General features: G+C 36.4%; 1 protein-coding gene across 4 annotated transcripts in view; it reads right to left on the minus strand.

The window, feature by feature from the left end:
* The window catches only part of ARMC8 (armadillo repeat containing 8), a 101,940-nt gene that overhangs the window by 32,123 nt on the left and 53,660 nt on the right, over positions 1 to 16,157 (minus strand). For all 4 annotated transcript variants that reach the window (XR_010664160.1, XR_010664161.1, XM_065942189.1 and 1 more), the window contains 2 exons: positions 15,589 to 15,789; positions 12,382 to 12,477 (listed from right to left, as the gene is read on the minus strand). Coding sequence is in view for 2 of the 4 variants with exons in the window: in XM_065942189.1 (XP_065798261.1) it covers positions 12,382 to 12,477; positions 15,589 to 15,789 (297 nt within the window). In the remaining 2 variants the exon portion in view is untranslated. The remainder of the gene's footprint in view (positions 1 to 12,381; positions 12,478 to 15,588; positions 15,790 to 16,157) is intronic.

Consider the following 16,157-nt stretch of genomic DNA (forward strand, 5'->3'; position numbering starts at 1 on the left):
GGAAAATGTAGAGCCCAGGTTATCCTAAGGCAGAGGTACATGGCATACATGGGAATATCACCAAGTTAAAGGTGAAAGTGAAAGTAGCTCAGTCGTTGCAGACTCTTTGCAACCCCATGTGGCCTTGGCTTAAAGGAAATTCCCCAGCCCTCCATGAGCTCTAGTGGACCTATAACTTAGCTGTGGCCAAGTCATAAACCACCTCTTTCTCAGAAAACTGAAGAACTGAAGGGTCAGAGAGCTAAAAACAACACAAAAACAAAACAAGCACAGCTACTCTTCCAGCAAGACCCAGGATGAAGCATTTTCCAAGTACTACAAACTTCAGAGTGGACTTTGAACTGTGATGAAACCAGATGAAGATGTGGAAATGGAAACCAGGCAGATTCTTAGTGGCGTCACCAAACTTCTTAGACAATTCAAAGCAGGTGGGCTCAGTTATTTATGCTAATGTGCACAATGGCCAGATAAACATAAGTTAATTCCAAATGGGCTTCTATGAAAGGTTCCTAGAAAGAGTTCCAACAGAGGATAACAAAACAGAACTGTCCAGAAAGAGTGAAGACTTGGAATCAAACTTTTAAGTCAGAAGAGACTGCCATCTAAGATGATAAAGTATCAAATCTAGAAAGTCTAGTTAAAGCAGCATGGACTAATCAGTCAAGCAGACTGTAGCACAAGGAGGTCAGGGAGAAAGAGCAGGTCTGGCAAGGAAAAAGGATCTACAAGAGCCCTGAACCTGTTATGTCAACACTTCAGTCTCAAAGTGTCAGTCTCAGGGCACACACTTGGGCCTTCCCACTTGGGGCCACTTACATAAGGTCCAGCTCCTCATCTACATTATCTTTTTAAAAGATGAGCCCTGTGAACACAAGATCAGATGACAGTGCAGTTTACTGGCTTTGGAAACGAGGTAAAGGCTGGGAGGATGAAAAGGGGTTAAGAGATAATGAAGTAAACACTAAAGTGAGTTAAGTACAGCCAGCTGATCTGGTAGACTGAGTAGTATTTGCATCGGACTGGGGAGGGATCTATTATTCCTACAAGTAGAATATCAAACTTCTCCTAGGTTTTAGGATGTGAGCATACTGATTTTGCCACAGAATACTTAACTAAAGGATATGCTGCCATGCATATCATGGAAATGTTGAACACTTAATATTTATAACTCCTGAGTACATCCTCATGCCGTTACTCCTTTATTAAAACAAAGCAAAACAAACAAAACCCCCCAATAGTACATGGCCTGCCATGAATCAAGCAAAGGCAGCTGCAGTGCCAGCTCTTAACAGGTTCAACTGGAAACCTGACCCTCCTACTGCATTCTTCTGCATGGCATTAATGGCAGCAGACATAACTCTCTGAAAGAACTAAATGAATTTATGGCTGTTAATTTTTACTTGAATAATGTTCAAATCTACACAGGTTTTAGAAATAAACTCTACAAAGGTTTTAAAATCTATAGAGGTCTTAGAAATAAACTTCTTTATTGACAATGAGGTCTTCAAAGTTCAGAAAGATTAAGTCACTGATTCAGGTTCTCTAGGCAAATTTGGGGCAGAGCTGGCAAGTCAACTCCACCTGATTTTCTGACTTCTAGTTTGAGGTCCTTTCTGCTCACTGTGCTTAAGGATGAGATATTTGCTTAGCCTCAGTTATGAAGTTGAGGCCTGAGTTTGAAAATTAGAAATGAAGAGAACTTAAAAGTCTTCAGGGTTGTAGGAACTATAGATTACATATTGACATCCTAGGCCAATAAAGATTAGCACATACTATATAAGGCAAGAGAGGGCACTGTTAATAAGCTAGACAAAGAAAACAGAAAAGGTCCAATTCACAACACCTACACGAAAGAAAAATGACAAATCATTCAGCCTGGGTTGGGAGTATAAATGCCAAAGGTCAGAGAGGTTGCAAGTCAATGAAGAAAAGTTAAGAAAACACCGTGAAGAAACCATCAGAGTGAGTTCCACTGACTGTGAAATTCAATTCCCTTATAATCTGATCTCCATTCTAGAATCAAGACCCAGCTTCAGCAGATACCAACTAAACAGACTAATATTCTACTGTACTCAGGGTGCAAGCCCTATGTGCTCTGGATGAGACCTGCAGGTTTTCCCCAACTACAGCCTATTCTGTCATATTTTTGCCACTGCTCCAATACAAGATTTTTTGACATTTTCCTCCAGCAAATATTTAAAGAATAAAGGGTAATTTTTACCAGAGACTTTTTTTTCTCTAAAAGATACACAGTTTCTCTAAGACAGATTACTAATGAAAACATTATATCCTGGAGTCTCAGTAAACATTTTACAAAGCATTTCTTCCCTTCTCTCAGTCTTCCATTGCTCTTCATTTGCACATTCATACCAAACTTCTCTAACTCCACAATCTTGGGAGGCAGGGAGTTTGGGGAAATAGTATACGTCCTCTCAGCCAGAGAAGTTGAAAAACCAAACATGATAAGAGTTGATCTGCAGGGCCTCCTTTTGGTCCTTTCTCTTGAAAGCATTGAACTAAATTAACATCTAAGCTCTCCTGCAGGTCCAAGCCTGGGAACAGTATCACTGCTTTAGGAGTGGAGGACAAAGAGGGGCTTCTTAGGGTGGGCCTTCTGTATTTCATTCTTGCTTTTAAGTCTCTTTAAGTGGCATTTTGTAATTTCTACCTCTGGACCTTTTTATCTTCTTAAAGTGAAAGTAGTTCAGTCATGTCCGACTCTTTGTGACCCCATAGATTGTAGCCCACAAGGTTCCAGTGTCCATGGAATTCTCCGGGCAAGAATACTGGAGTGGGTAGCTGTTTCATTCTCCAAGGGATCTTCCCAACCCAGGGACTGAACCCAGGTCTCCCACACTGCAGGCAGATTCTTTACCGTCTGAGCCACCAGCGAAGCCCAAGAATATTGGAATGGATAGCCTATCCCTTCTCCAGGGAATCTTCCCCACCCAGCAATTGAACCAGGATCTCCTGCATTGCAGGCAGATTCTTAACAGCTGGGAAACTTCATTTATGTTAAGTGTTTAAGAGAAACACTCAAAAGTTCTAAACTTTTCTATACTGTAGAGAAAAAAATAGGAGAACTCTCTTGGCCCAAACTGTCCTTCTCTTGAAACCAAAAATATAAATACAGTGTGTGAGAAATACTTATAACATCTAAAAATAGATAAACACTTCCTCAGTCAAAAACATATTTCTCTATATATGAGTTCAATTTTAAAAGTTCAACCACTAACTTTATGGCAGAACAAAACCTAAACAGTTGCTGAGTTACACTTTTATTTTAGCACATAGACAAAACCATTATAAGTGACTATTCAAACAACAGAACTAGAAACTTCCCCTCCATCTCCTACTGTTTTTCTGGGGTCTGAATGATGTGCTGCCCCAAGAACCATGCAACACAATGGCTTGCTCAGCCCCTGCTCCTCAGAACAAAGCTGTGCACACAACAGTCTTAAATATCCTACAGGCTGGCTGGCTGACTTCTGATGTCCAGACATACACAATTTACTCAACAAATACAAGCATAGCTATCTATCAAGTACTGCGTTTATGGAGCTTACATTCAGGTTATGAACATTATAGCTTGATAAGAGATAACCACTAAAAGAAGATTTCAAAATGCTGCCTCAAGTTCAAATCTATTCCATAAGGAAGCTGTCTACAAAATAAAATTCTGAGGTGACATCATTAACTCTGGATGCTTCCTTTCCAGAATATTAATTTACAGTGCAGTCATATCAAGATAGTGGCCTTGGAAACTAACATCTTCAATGGATGCAGAAGGAAAACAGATATGGAGATCTTTCAGTTCTTAATATCTTAGAAGGGAAAGATGAGAATGCTTTTAAGTAAACTTCTTTATAATATATAAACGGACTTCAACTACAGCCTTATTTTAATCATATCTCAGTGGATCACAGCAAAACTGACTTTCAATGTAGATGAGACTTTTTACACATACAAGAGGCACTAGAATTACTACACAGCAATTTAGTGTCTCATTCCTTAACTGCTTTAAATTGTAGGCTCCCACAAGCTACACACGAGTCTAGTGCTTCATTCTTGGGAATACAGGAGGAGGTATATCATAAATGCCACATGAATAAACGGATGTGATTAATGCATCTCATTAGCCACTCTGTACCAAAAACTACGTGAGAGAAAAAACACATTTTCTGAATCTTATACTTTGCAACCACTTAATACAGATGATTAAGTTTTCTGAATTCATAGCACTTTTTTTTTCAGACTATCACACATCTCCCAGTGAAATTTCTTGCCATTTCATAATTTGGCTTTAGTGGGCATTTAACTTTAGATGAGTAAAGTAATGAAGTGGTTAACAGCAAGGCTTTGGAGTGAGAGAGCCTGGAACACAATTTAGGGGCTACCACTTATTGGCTGGATGGTCTTGGTCAAACCACTTGTTTCCTGATCTGCAACAGCTTAACTTACAAGGTTGTATAAGGTTTAAGGGAGATAATGTGCTAATGCACCTTTATCAGCACAGTGCCCAGCACACAGTAAGTGCTCAATAAATGGTGGTTCTGCTAAGCTTGGTTTCGCAAACAGATTATCTCTTGATGTAAATGTCTGAATTACATGATTTTTACATGCCCCCATACCACCGTGCTGCAGTCCATGGCGTTGCAAAGAGTCAGACACGACTGGGTGACTGAACACCACCACCTAATACAATGCTTCAAATGTAGTAAAGGCTAAATAGATATTTACTTAATAATGGAACTGGATGGATCTTAATTTTTCTCTTTGGCAAGGTGAAAAATCTTATTCTGACAACTTTGCTAATCAATACACAGAATCTAAGGTTTCCCACCATAACCAAAAGCCATAATTACCATCCAATTTGTCTGGGATCTGTCACATGCCAAAATCATTCAAACAAGGGAAACAGCATGTAGGACAGCATCCAGTGACAATATCATACTGTCAACACTTGACAACGCCTCTCTTTCAGGAAGTCAGACAATTGATCTCCAAGTTCCCCCCGCCTCTCCTCTGGTTTTGGTAGGGCCCCATTTCGTTCTACAGTCCGGTAAAAAAGGCGAATGAGAAATACAGTTTTTCATCAAACTGGTTTATGGGTGTTTCTATTTAGCGATGCAGTTTTAGTACACGGTGGGCAAAGTTTTTCTGCAAAGGGTCAAACAGTAAACTTTTAGGCTTTGTGGGCCATGTGATTGTGCAGAAGAGCCACAGGCAATGCATAAACAAATCAACATGGCTATATTCCAATAAAACTTGATAGATATTTCATCAATTATACCTCAATAAAGCTGAAAAAAGATACAGAGTAAGAAAAACTTTATGGACACAAATTAGAATTTAATTTACTTTTCATGTCAGGAAATATTACTCTTCTTTTGGTTTTCTTCTTCCAACCATTTAAAAATGCAAAAACCATTTTTAGCTCACAGGCTACAGAATTATTACACAGGTGATAAGTACCCACAGGATATAATTTGCTGACTCCTGTGCTAGCATCAATATAGGGAAGTGTGAAGCACTGATTCTGGTTCTTCATCACAAACTCAATCTTCTCAAGGTCTGCTGCTGCTGTTGCTGCTGCTGCTAAGTCGCTTCAGTCGTGTCTGACTCTGTGCAACCCCATAGAAGGCAGCCCATCGGGCTCCTCTGTCCTTGGGATTCTCCAGGCAAGAACATTGGAGTGGGTTGCCATTTCCTTCTCCATTCTCAAGGTCTACTTCTCCACAAGTATTTTATCATCCTGAACAATTCATTCATTTCCAGATAGAACATTCTTGAAAATCCAACCAAGTCATTAATTTTAGCTCTACACAAACCATAATATGGTCTTTAATATACACCGTATTTTAGCCCATTTCTTGGTTTATTAGACATCTGTCTTAATCATAAACAACTAGTGAAACAACCAGTCTGTACTTCTTATTTAAAAAAATAACAAGAACTGTAATTCAATGATTTATGCAACTATGATTCCACAAAAACAGTATAACTCTCAATTTTATGTCTCTATTTAATGACACTCTAAACTATAAGTTCATTACTTGATTGTATAAATACCTCTATTCTGTATATAGCATTTTTGCTCCCAGGTTTGCTTCTTTCAGTATGTTGAAGGCCAAGGGTCTTAATACTGTGGGCAAATGGCAAAACCTGGTCCTGTCATGGTGAACTCTTTACAAATACTTACCATCATGAATCAATGTTGCAGAGTTCATTTAAAATTCTGTAGTAGATTAGCTTTCAGATGATAACTAACAATTTAACCACAGATTAAATCAAGTAATTCTGAATTCTGAATGAATTTGTTGTTATTCAGTAGCAGAACCAAGTCCTGAAGGGTGCTATTTCTGTGATACCGTCGAAAACCTTCAAATGTTCAAGGCATTTGTTTCAACATGCAGACTAAGGTTTAGAAAGAATTCTCTGCATCTGCCTGATTTCATGGCAGAGATAAATACAGAATTTTGACAGTGTACGTTTTAGATAACCATTTAGAATTACTGAACTTCACAAAATATTTAAAAATATAAACTCATGGTACAATTATACTGTTATACAGAAGACGAACAATAAAATCAAGCTACAACAAATGATTTTAAAAGTTCAAAGTGAAGTGCTTATTAAATTTTTGAGATATTTGAAAGATAGTAAGAAAAACTGGCCTAAATTTACAAATATACTTAAAAATCATATAACTTCAAAAACACAGAAGATTTACATTTGTTCAAAATTTGAATATGTGCATTTGCGACATGGTTTCAGAAGAATGATGACTCTTTGGAGAAATGACATCTAAGGCAATCATAGACAGTAATAATTAATACTTAGATAAAGTTAGATAGAATTTGGCCTCCTTACTTTGCTCAAGACATCTACTACCTATGATTTTAACCAATTATTGATTTATATTGTAAATACGATTTCATTCCAAGAAAATCAAAAGTGTATTTGTGCTTCAGAGGGCATGGTATAGCAACAAGAAAGTCTTGAGAATTGAGTATTTTAAATATATTTTAAAATATCACTATAAGAGTAGGAAGACAACTTAGTAATAAAAGATAAACTAAGGAAAGAACCTATGCTTCTGAATTATAAATATTCTTTTTACTAAAACAAATAACTAGTAGTCTTAGAAATTTATAGCATAAAAGCAGTCTTCACTATAAGCCTTTTTATTTATGCCTCAATATCATTCAATTTTTTCCCCTAATACACTTAGAAATATATTTATCTTTAATCTTCCAATAAAATTATTCATGGAAGGTATTCTAACAAATGCTTCCATTTACTAAGCACCTACATGCACCATGTTAGATATTTCAAATACATTATATCTCAAACTAAAATGTCCCTGCAGATAAAACTTCCTCTGCTAGGAAAAAGAGGGTATAAGACAAAGTCTCAATCTTCTTTGCTTTCCTTTCCTCATTTTTCTCTGCCTGTACTTCTCAAAAAAATTGTTCAGTTTATGAAGAAAATATATCTCACCCTTGGCTACCTTCTTCACACATGTTCTGTAAAAAGCACTGTGACTAGTCTTTTTCCCCTTGCAAAGAACAGAAAATTAAGATTTCATGTTTTTGATTCTTGAAGCTAGAACAGGCATTTAGAAAACATCAAAATATTATTCATTTCCAAGTTGATTCAAGGATAGGTCCACTGATATCACCATGTCCACTTTAGTTGGTTCCAAATAATTCTTTGAGCCCCTGGCAAATTCTTACTGGCATTTCCTTACTTTTCTCTGACTTTCTAAGGTTTTATTATAAATTCTGAATATTAAGGCTATGTCTTTACTTCTCTTTATCACACCTGCTGTTTTTTCCCCCTCTCTCCACCCATCTGACATTATTCATACAATGTAGGGCAGTTCAATCAATCTATGTAGAATTAAATTACTGATCTTCATTAATTATGATTTTCATAAAAATCTGATGTTCATTAATTGGGAATTATTTTATCCAGTTGTATATCACTTTACAGACTAGGTTGATTTCTAAGAATTGGGCTAATTTCTATAAACCAAATCATACTTTTATCCCTAGGGGAAAAAATTGTGCAGATTCATGTTTGTGAGTGCTATACATCTTTAAAAATCACACATTTAGAAAGGAAAAAACTAAGAAATGGTAAAAATTATTTAAAAATTAAACAAGTACCATATCATAAAACATGTTCTCTTTGATCTGTATCAAAGTAAGCAAAAGACATGCCCTTGGAATTGTCTGCCTCTTGAAAATAGAAAATTTTTATATCCTCTCTATGCTAAGTATAGTGAAACCCCGTGCCTATATGATCAGATGTAGGTTTTCTCTATTTTAAATCTCCTCTCTTCACATACCTGTAGAATTGCTAGTAAAGTTATGAAAGTTCTTAATGCAGAGAGGCCCATTTATAATACAATTAACAATGGTTAACAATGCAATTTTGCAATATGGTTCAATTATCTGCTTGTCTTTTTTTTTTCCCATTCATCCACTTATTCTTCAAATACTAGTTAAGTGTCAACTATGTACTCAACAGTATTGTAGATGCTGGGAATACAGTGAGGAACAAAATATTTTAAAAATCCCTGCCCTCGTGGGGCTTACAGTCTAGTTCCTCAAAGGGGGACCTCTAGCTAAAATAAAAGTATTCAAAATCCAAGAGGAAAGCTTTCTGAAAGGCTCCATTAGTCTGATATCTCAAAGGAGCAAAAGGTACAATAAGTACTACATTAACATTTGTAACGTGTTTTATTTTTTTAATTTTTTTACGTGTTTTATTTTTATAAAAAATAAAAATAACATCTAGTGAAGTTTATTAATTTCCTTAAATTTTAATTTATTCCTATTTAATATACTCCTAATTTTCCTCAATTTACACTTCCTAGCTGTTTCTGTTAACTTCTATAACCTCCTTGAAGAAAATAAGAGAGACAATCCTTTTAAATTTCCAACGTAATTGATGATCAATAGGTACCAATCAAGAGATGGTCTTCAAAAAAGCAATTCTTTGTTATAAAACAATGGACTTCACAATTATGGGACTGTTTGCCACTGCTGCTTCTGCATGACTTAACCAACTGACTGGGGTTTTGACTGGGATACCAGTACTTGAAATAATTTGTTCGTTTCCTAACTTCTTTGTTACCATCCCATTAACTGAACTTATACTTCTTAGACAGCATTACTATGTGGTAACTAGACTTTCCCCATGGCAAAGATTACCTGGCATTTTACTTAATTTTCACCTGGCACAGTTGTCAGTGCAGGCACTGATAATGTGCTCTGGACCCTTCTTTTACCGAGCTCTCAATTCCTACTCTGCCCTTGCTTTCTCTAACCAAAATTGTGAATTATCTAAGTTTAATATGGCCAGGCCACATCTGTTGTCAAGCTGAGCAGTCCTTCATCTTTTCTTGGGCTTCTTCTCCCTCTTCATGTCACAGCTAATGGTAATGTTTTCCACTTTCAACGCAGGACACTTTCCACCCTCTTTCACTGACAGGACATCATAGGAAATCAGGGAATTTGTAGGTATGCCACAGTGATAAAGGATGCCAAGCTAGGAATAAAGATACCAACTTTGTTCTGCATAGGATACCGAAAGATCCTATTAAAGGAAATGTCACTCTGCATATGATTTCTGCATTTTTATTTCTATATTTCTCTCTATATATTCATTCAACAATATTCATTGAGTGCTTATAAGGTTCTGGGACTGTTACACAGTTAGTTACTTTAAATGGGAACACACCAACACTGCTTCAAAGCATGACTGGTAAATCTCTGGCCTATAGGTCATATTCAGTCTTCAGCTTAATTTTGTGTGGCCCAGAGAGAAGGTATCAAGAAATGAAATCACAGCAGGCCTTAAGAAGTCTTTAGAAGCAGTAAGATAGAGAGAACCCTAATTCCATGGAGAGAGGAGGCCTGTGTCTTTCTCCTTTACTTCTGTGTACACCTCTCACTGTCTCTAGTTTTCTCTTCTTCATTCTCCCTCATTTCCTCAACTGGTCATAAAAAGTCAATGGGATGTATGTTACTTCCTATATTTATTGAATTGCATTACTATCTTCAATTTAAAGGGCAGACCAATCAGACACCTCTTATTTGTATCCTGGAGCAAACATAAAGCCTTTTTGTTGCTTTTGTTTGGGGAGAGGGAAAAGGAGAGGGTGGAAATAGGTCTATAGTCCTTGTAATCTCTTTCAGAGGTTACCTACTAATTAACACAGTAAACTAAAATTCCATCTTGGCATGTATGAAAATTGCATTAAAAAATAAAACAATAATAAACATTGTACTTCAAGAATCTACACCGAAAAATGAAATACAATCAAAGTTCATTAAGGCATAAGTATAAAAAGTAAATAAAGTAAATAAAAATCTATCCAAATAATTATTTCAACAAAAAATAGAATAGAAATAAATGCATTCAAAGGAAGAGTTATCATTTATCATTTTTTATACACTGAAAATAAGAATTCTCCACTAGGAACTGTTTTCATGCAGATTTTATCACAAAATTATTTTATGTTTTTCAGTTTACAATTTCTCTCTTCAGTAGTTGCTATGAACTGTAAATTATTCACTTAATTCCCCAGAAATTAAATATCTTCCTAAAAACCCTATAGAATCCCCATTACATCAGCATACCACAGTATCTTTTCTTCAGCACACACAAAAAAAACTATAATAATGATAACTTATTCTTTATTTGTCATCTTTCTACAGAAATTATCAGGATTTAGCCTTACCAGGAAATTATACACATTATAAATACAAGTTTAGACTACTAATCACCAGACTGTTACGTTGTATTTCTAGAACACGATATCACAAATTAAAGTCATTAATTCCAAAACAACAGTTTATTAACAAAAAAGTACAAAGAAGTACAAATGGACATCCTATTTCCCCCTCATTATGGTCCATCTATCTATCTCCCTTTCAGTCCATGGCATGGCCTTCTTGAGCTAAAAGAATGGGTAAAATACTTCTCTTTCCATTGGGCCCTACTAAACCACCCCCAAACAAACCATTATGTATTTAAGTTACACAGTCCATGTCAATTTTTTAAAATGCTTTATCTATATGAATTGCCATAAAAGCCTCTCCCCTTGGCAACATACCATGTTTCTAAACTGAATGAAACATATGAACATCAATATCCATAAATCATGCTTAGACAGAGGGAATATCATATCACTAGTATGTCTGCCTTGAAGTAACAGTTTACAAATTAAAGCTTAGAGATGTTGAAAAGGATTTTCATAGGTATTTGCTAAAACATATCAGGTCAAAACATCTTGTTAACCGAACTAAATTGAGGTACATGGAAAACATTCAGCTTAGTTGTGTTTTCTGCACAGATTTTAAATCAAAGCTACTTACATATCTAATCTTACTGCTATTAATTTCAATTTTCTCCAATAGTGGTCCAATTTATTTTAATAAACCTAGAGTTAATTCCATACTTCTCTCTCTACAAGCCCAAAGTACCTCTCTAAATCATTTTAAAGTTCCAACACTTGTGATTTCTCCCTCAGGGCTCCTTAAAATACCAATACAGGATGGGAAGATTTAGTAAACTGCCACATTTTGCTTTCTGCTATGGTTCATCAAGACAGAACATATGAATTAATTTACTGATGTTCCTAAAGTTTTGTGTATAATTTATTATACATTTTTTTGTGTAGTAAGCTCCAGGCTTTTGGTCTGCAGAGGAAGCCAGATCAGAGCTTACAATACTTGACTCCCTGCTTAGAACTATTCTCATGAAGACCATGAGCTCAGTGTTGGACTAGACTGCAATAACATAAGGTGCTATACCAGTGACACATTTTTGGGAGCTGGAAAATTCAGATGACCACTCACTAAGCATAAAATCATTATTCCACAAAGATTTTATTCACATCAAACTTGCACAGTAGCAAAAAAAATCAAAACATAACTAAGCCACATATCAAAGAACAATATACAATAGAGATTTGAATTTCTCAATGGCATTGGAAAGGATTTCCATAAATAACATTTACAATTCTAGTGTTAGGTCTTTCAAGGTATCTGAAGCTTCACAGTGCTAGAATTGATTTTTATCAGAACACATGCAAAAATGTGCAACATAATAATCCATATTAATGACACAAAAAAGCACGCCGGTTATTTGTCATTCCAGCACGGCCATGCCACTCTATGTTCTAAAAAAAACAAACAACCCCCCAAATCCGGGTCCCATTCATTCTTCAATTATGCCTTTAGTCACTCTGTTTTATTATATTCAAACAGTCACTGTTAGTGCTCTTCACCACGACTTTCAGGTTGACGTCACTCCCTGCCTGCTGGCTGTCAGGACTGGGGGACGCCCCTCTCCCAGACTCACCTTCTTCCGGATGTCTTCATCATTTGCTCCGAGAGAGGCATAGAGCTTGAATGCAGCCTGGCGAAGTTCATGAGCATGCTTTAAGTCATGATCAAGCTACAGGAGGAAAAAAAGATGTGTTCCAACCCAATCCACAAATTAAATTTTCAATAAAACTAACAGAGTTGAAGGGGAAAAAAATGCTTAGCAGTTACTAACATATTAGTGCTGGTTATTTTGGGGTTTGGCTCACATATGACTGAGACCTTGCTGTGTCTGTGTCAGGAAGACCTGGAATTCTTGCAGTTTGCTTCTGTCTAAAATGTGGTAACACTGATATATGAAAAACCTTTGTGATCTTTGAGCCCTAAAAATTCAATGTTTCTTTAGTGGCACCGATGCTTGCTTGCACCAGTTGGTTTTTTTTGGCCATGGCATATGGAATCTTAGTTCCCCAACCAGAGATTGAATCTGTGCCCCCAGCAATTGAAGCATGAAGTTCTAACCACTGGGCCGGCAGGGAATTCCCCAACCAGCTCTTTGAAATGCTCTCACAAACACGGCATACTCAGGCCTTTCCAGCCCTAGAATATAGCTGATAACTTGAGTGCTGCTGCAATCTTTGAGAAGGTTTTCCCAAACATCAATAGTGCTAGCCAAATTTTAGCATTTAAAAAGCTTTTTGAAGCAGGAAAATCTTTGCAAAAATACTTAATAAACAACAGAAAATGGTAATCATTACTATCTGTCTATTGCAGCTATCTGACAGTTGTTTTCAGGAGACTTTTTGGGATAAATTTATTAAAATTACGGGTATGATATAATTAATGCTGTCTTTCACATACATAATTGGCTTTCTCAGTTATCAGTTCTTCCAAGTACCTGATTTATCACCAAACTACCGAAAAGATAAAAAAGAAGTATGTTCTTAGGACACTTTCAGTGACTAAATTACGAACCAGTAAATTTATAAGGCATAATAAATAATCGCACAACTAAGAGATATAACTTACTTATCCAAATGACAGCAACTTTTTCCAAATGAGTTGCCTTGGAAAACTTCACCCTTATGCAAAGATGTAGGTGTTGTTCATAATATTCTGAGACCCTCTTTTGAAAATTCCTAAAGAACTGAATGGCATACTAGCAAGAAAACCTTGACAATAACAGAGTTTCATCAACTAAGAGAGTTTTAACTGTCATTGGTGTGTGAAGGTGGAGAAACCCAGCTGGGTAATGTCATTTAGAGTAACAACAAAAACTCCACAGTAAAAAAAAACTGAAACTCAGATGGGGTGGTTCTAAAGGCAATTCTTAAGCGTAGCTCCAAAAATATCTTGATCAAAGCAGGCACAGATGGTTTATGGGAGGAATCTCCCAATATACAACATTCATTTTGATGTGTAAGGTCTAAAATATGTGTTCTTATGTCTTAACTACTTTCCAGTCATAACTCACTAGAATACTGACTTGGACTTAAATAAAGTATCATGAAAATCACACATTTATTAACATGCAAAAAGTCCCTTTTCAGTCTAGTATCCACACTTGTATGTCAGAAACCACTGGATACTCTCTCATCAAAAATAAAGATGACAAAACAAACTAATATTCAAGTTTAGGAGATTTTTAAAAGTCATTATTATTCCAGTTTTACTGTGATGGAGAAACCCTAGGAGAAGGGATAATCTATATACCAGTTAAATGTTTTGCATATATGTAGGCTAGAAGTTCTTATAACTGTGTCTTCACTCTCATATCCATCAAAGTGTTCTATTTGCCTTGCTGGGATCGTCAACTAAAGGGGTTCAAGAGGCTACAGTTAGGACTTGCTCATGTATCTTTGTACTGGGAAGTACTGTGCCAGTTTGAGCAAGTAGTCACAGGGAAAACAGACAAGGCAAGCTGGTTCAATATAACCTACCGCTTCTACTAGAAAAACAAAACTATTGAAGGAAGTGAAAGTGAAAGTGAAAAGTGCCTCAGTCGTGTCTGACTCTTTGCAACCCCGTGGATTATACAGTTCATGTAATTCTCCAGGCCAGAATACTGGAGTGGGTAGCCTTTCCCTTCTCCAGGGGCTCTTCCCAACCCAGGAATTGAACCCAGGTGTGCCACATTGCAGGTGGATTCTTTATCAGCTGAGCCACGAGGGAAGCCCAAGAATACTGGAGTGGGTAGCCTATCCCTTTTCCAGTGGATCTTCCTGATCCAGGAACTGAACTGGGGTCTTGTGCAATGCGGGTGAATTCTTTACCAACTGAGCTATATTGAAGGAAGAGTAGGCACAAAACTTTAATATATAAAGGGCAGAGTACATTAATACAAATATCAATGAAAGTTATTCTAGGCCCTTTCTGAGACAGAGAAAGGTACACCCTTAATAGTTTGTTTTATTTTCAGTGTTAAATGACAGAAGAACAGTTGCCTACCAGATGAAATTTTTTGGAACCCGAGGGCATGGGAGAGGTCAAAAGAATAGTTTTAAAAATTTACCACTGGGACCAGAGGCATCAAAAACACAGCCACATATGTGACACAGTACTGGTTACTATTTAAGGGGCAATGCTCTCTCTACTATGACCTCCTTAAATAAATCTTCTCTAGCAGAATGTTTATCTCTCATTCTTAGAGAAGTGCATATAACAAACAGGTTGAGAAAAATAAAGCCAAAAAGAATATCTACCATCCCAAGGAACTGATAGTTTGAGAAAAACTTAACACAATTTGGTCCTTGATACTTTTAGGTGGTGCTTTACTGTCAACTACCAGGCCCAAAACACAGTATGAAACTGCAGAAAAGAGATGGCAAAAATTGGAAGAAAAGATAGGAAAAAACAGTGGCAGAGAGTCAAATAAAGCCACTCAGTCTCCTGGAACAGAACATTACCTTTGTTCTAAAGAATGAGAATATAGCAACAGAGATGATTCTGGAAGCTTGAAAAGGATTAGAGGATGTGGATATAACGTAAATAACATTAGCTTAGAGACCCTGCTATTTTGGGGCTAGGTGGGAATCAGGGATGAAATTTCTTGATTACCTCCTTACTAAAAAACTGAATTCAAAAACTCACAAAGCAACATCATCTTCATTACCAAAAGTAAAAGATTTCTTTATTTAAAAGAGCTTTGAACTGTAATTTATCAAGTGGTTCAAAGTGGTGAACAGTAAGAAAATCTTTTTAAAAATCCCTCTCTTGAGCTGCTGAAAAGGAAAAGAGAACATACCCTTTTAATATCAGTGATGGCACTCACAGAGCTGGGATACTTGAAGTAATCAGCAAGCATGGCAATGAGGTGATCAGTAATGCTAGCAATTCTCTGCAGCTCAACATCTGGTTCAATCAGATAGGCGAGTGTCTCAGCTCCTTCAACTCTCTCCTCTAGTAACCTCTCCTTACTGCACATTCGAACCAAACAAGGCAATGTCTGGAAGGAGTGAAATTAATTATTTGCTTTTTTTGGTAAAGGGAAAAGCACGATGGAGATCATATAGTAACTAAATCAACCCAATGGTTTTTACTGGGAGTCATGTTTGTAATCAAATATTTCAATAAAGACTTTCAGAGAATAAAAGGATTTTTTTAAATGTAAAAACAAAATTCAGTGCGCATTAATCATTTACACTGGCACACAAAACTCACATATATTCAAAGCACTTTAGGCTTTTGTGATTGATGAGACTGAAGCTTTATCATACAACCTTACAAAAGACATTTAAGAATCCCTAATATATCACTGCTGATGCTTCTGCTCTGTCTATGTACTTATTTACCTAAAATAATTCAGCACTTTAA

Source organism: Muntiacus reevesi, chromosome 8 (genome assembly GCF_963930625.1).
Source record: "Muntiacus reevesi chromosome 8, mMunRee1.1, whole genome shotgun sequence".
NCBI lineage: Eukaryota > Metazoa > Chordata > Mammalia > Artiodactyla > Cervidae > Muntiacus > Muntiacus reevesi.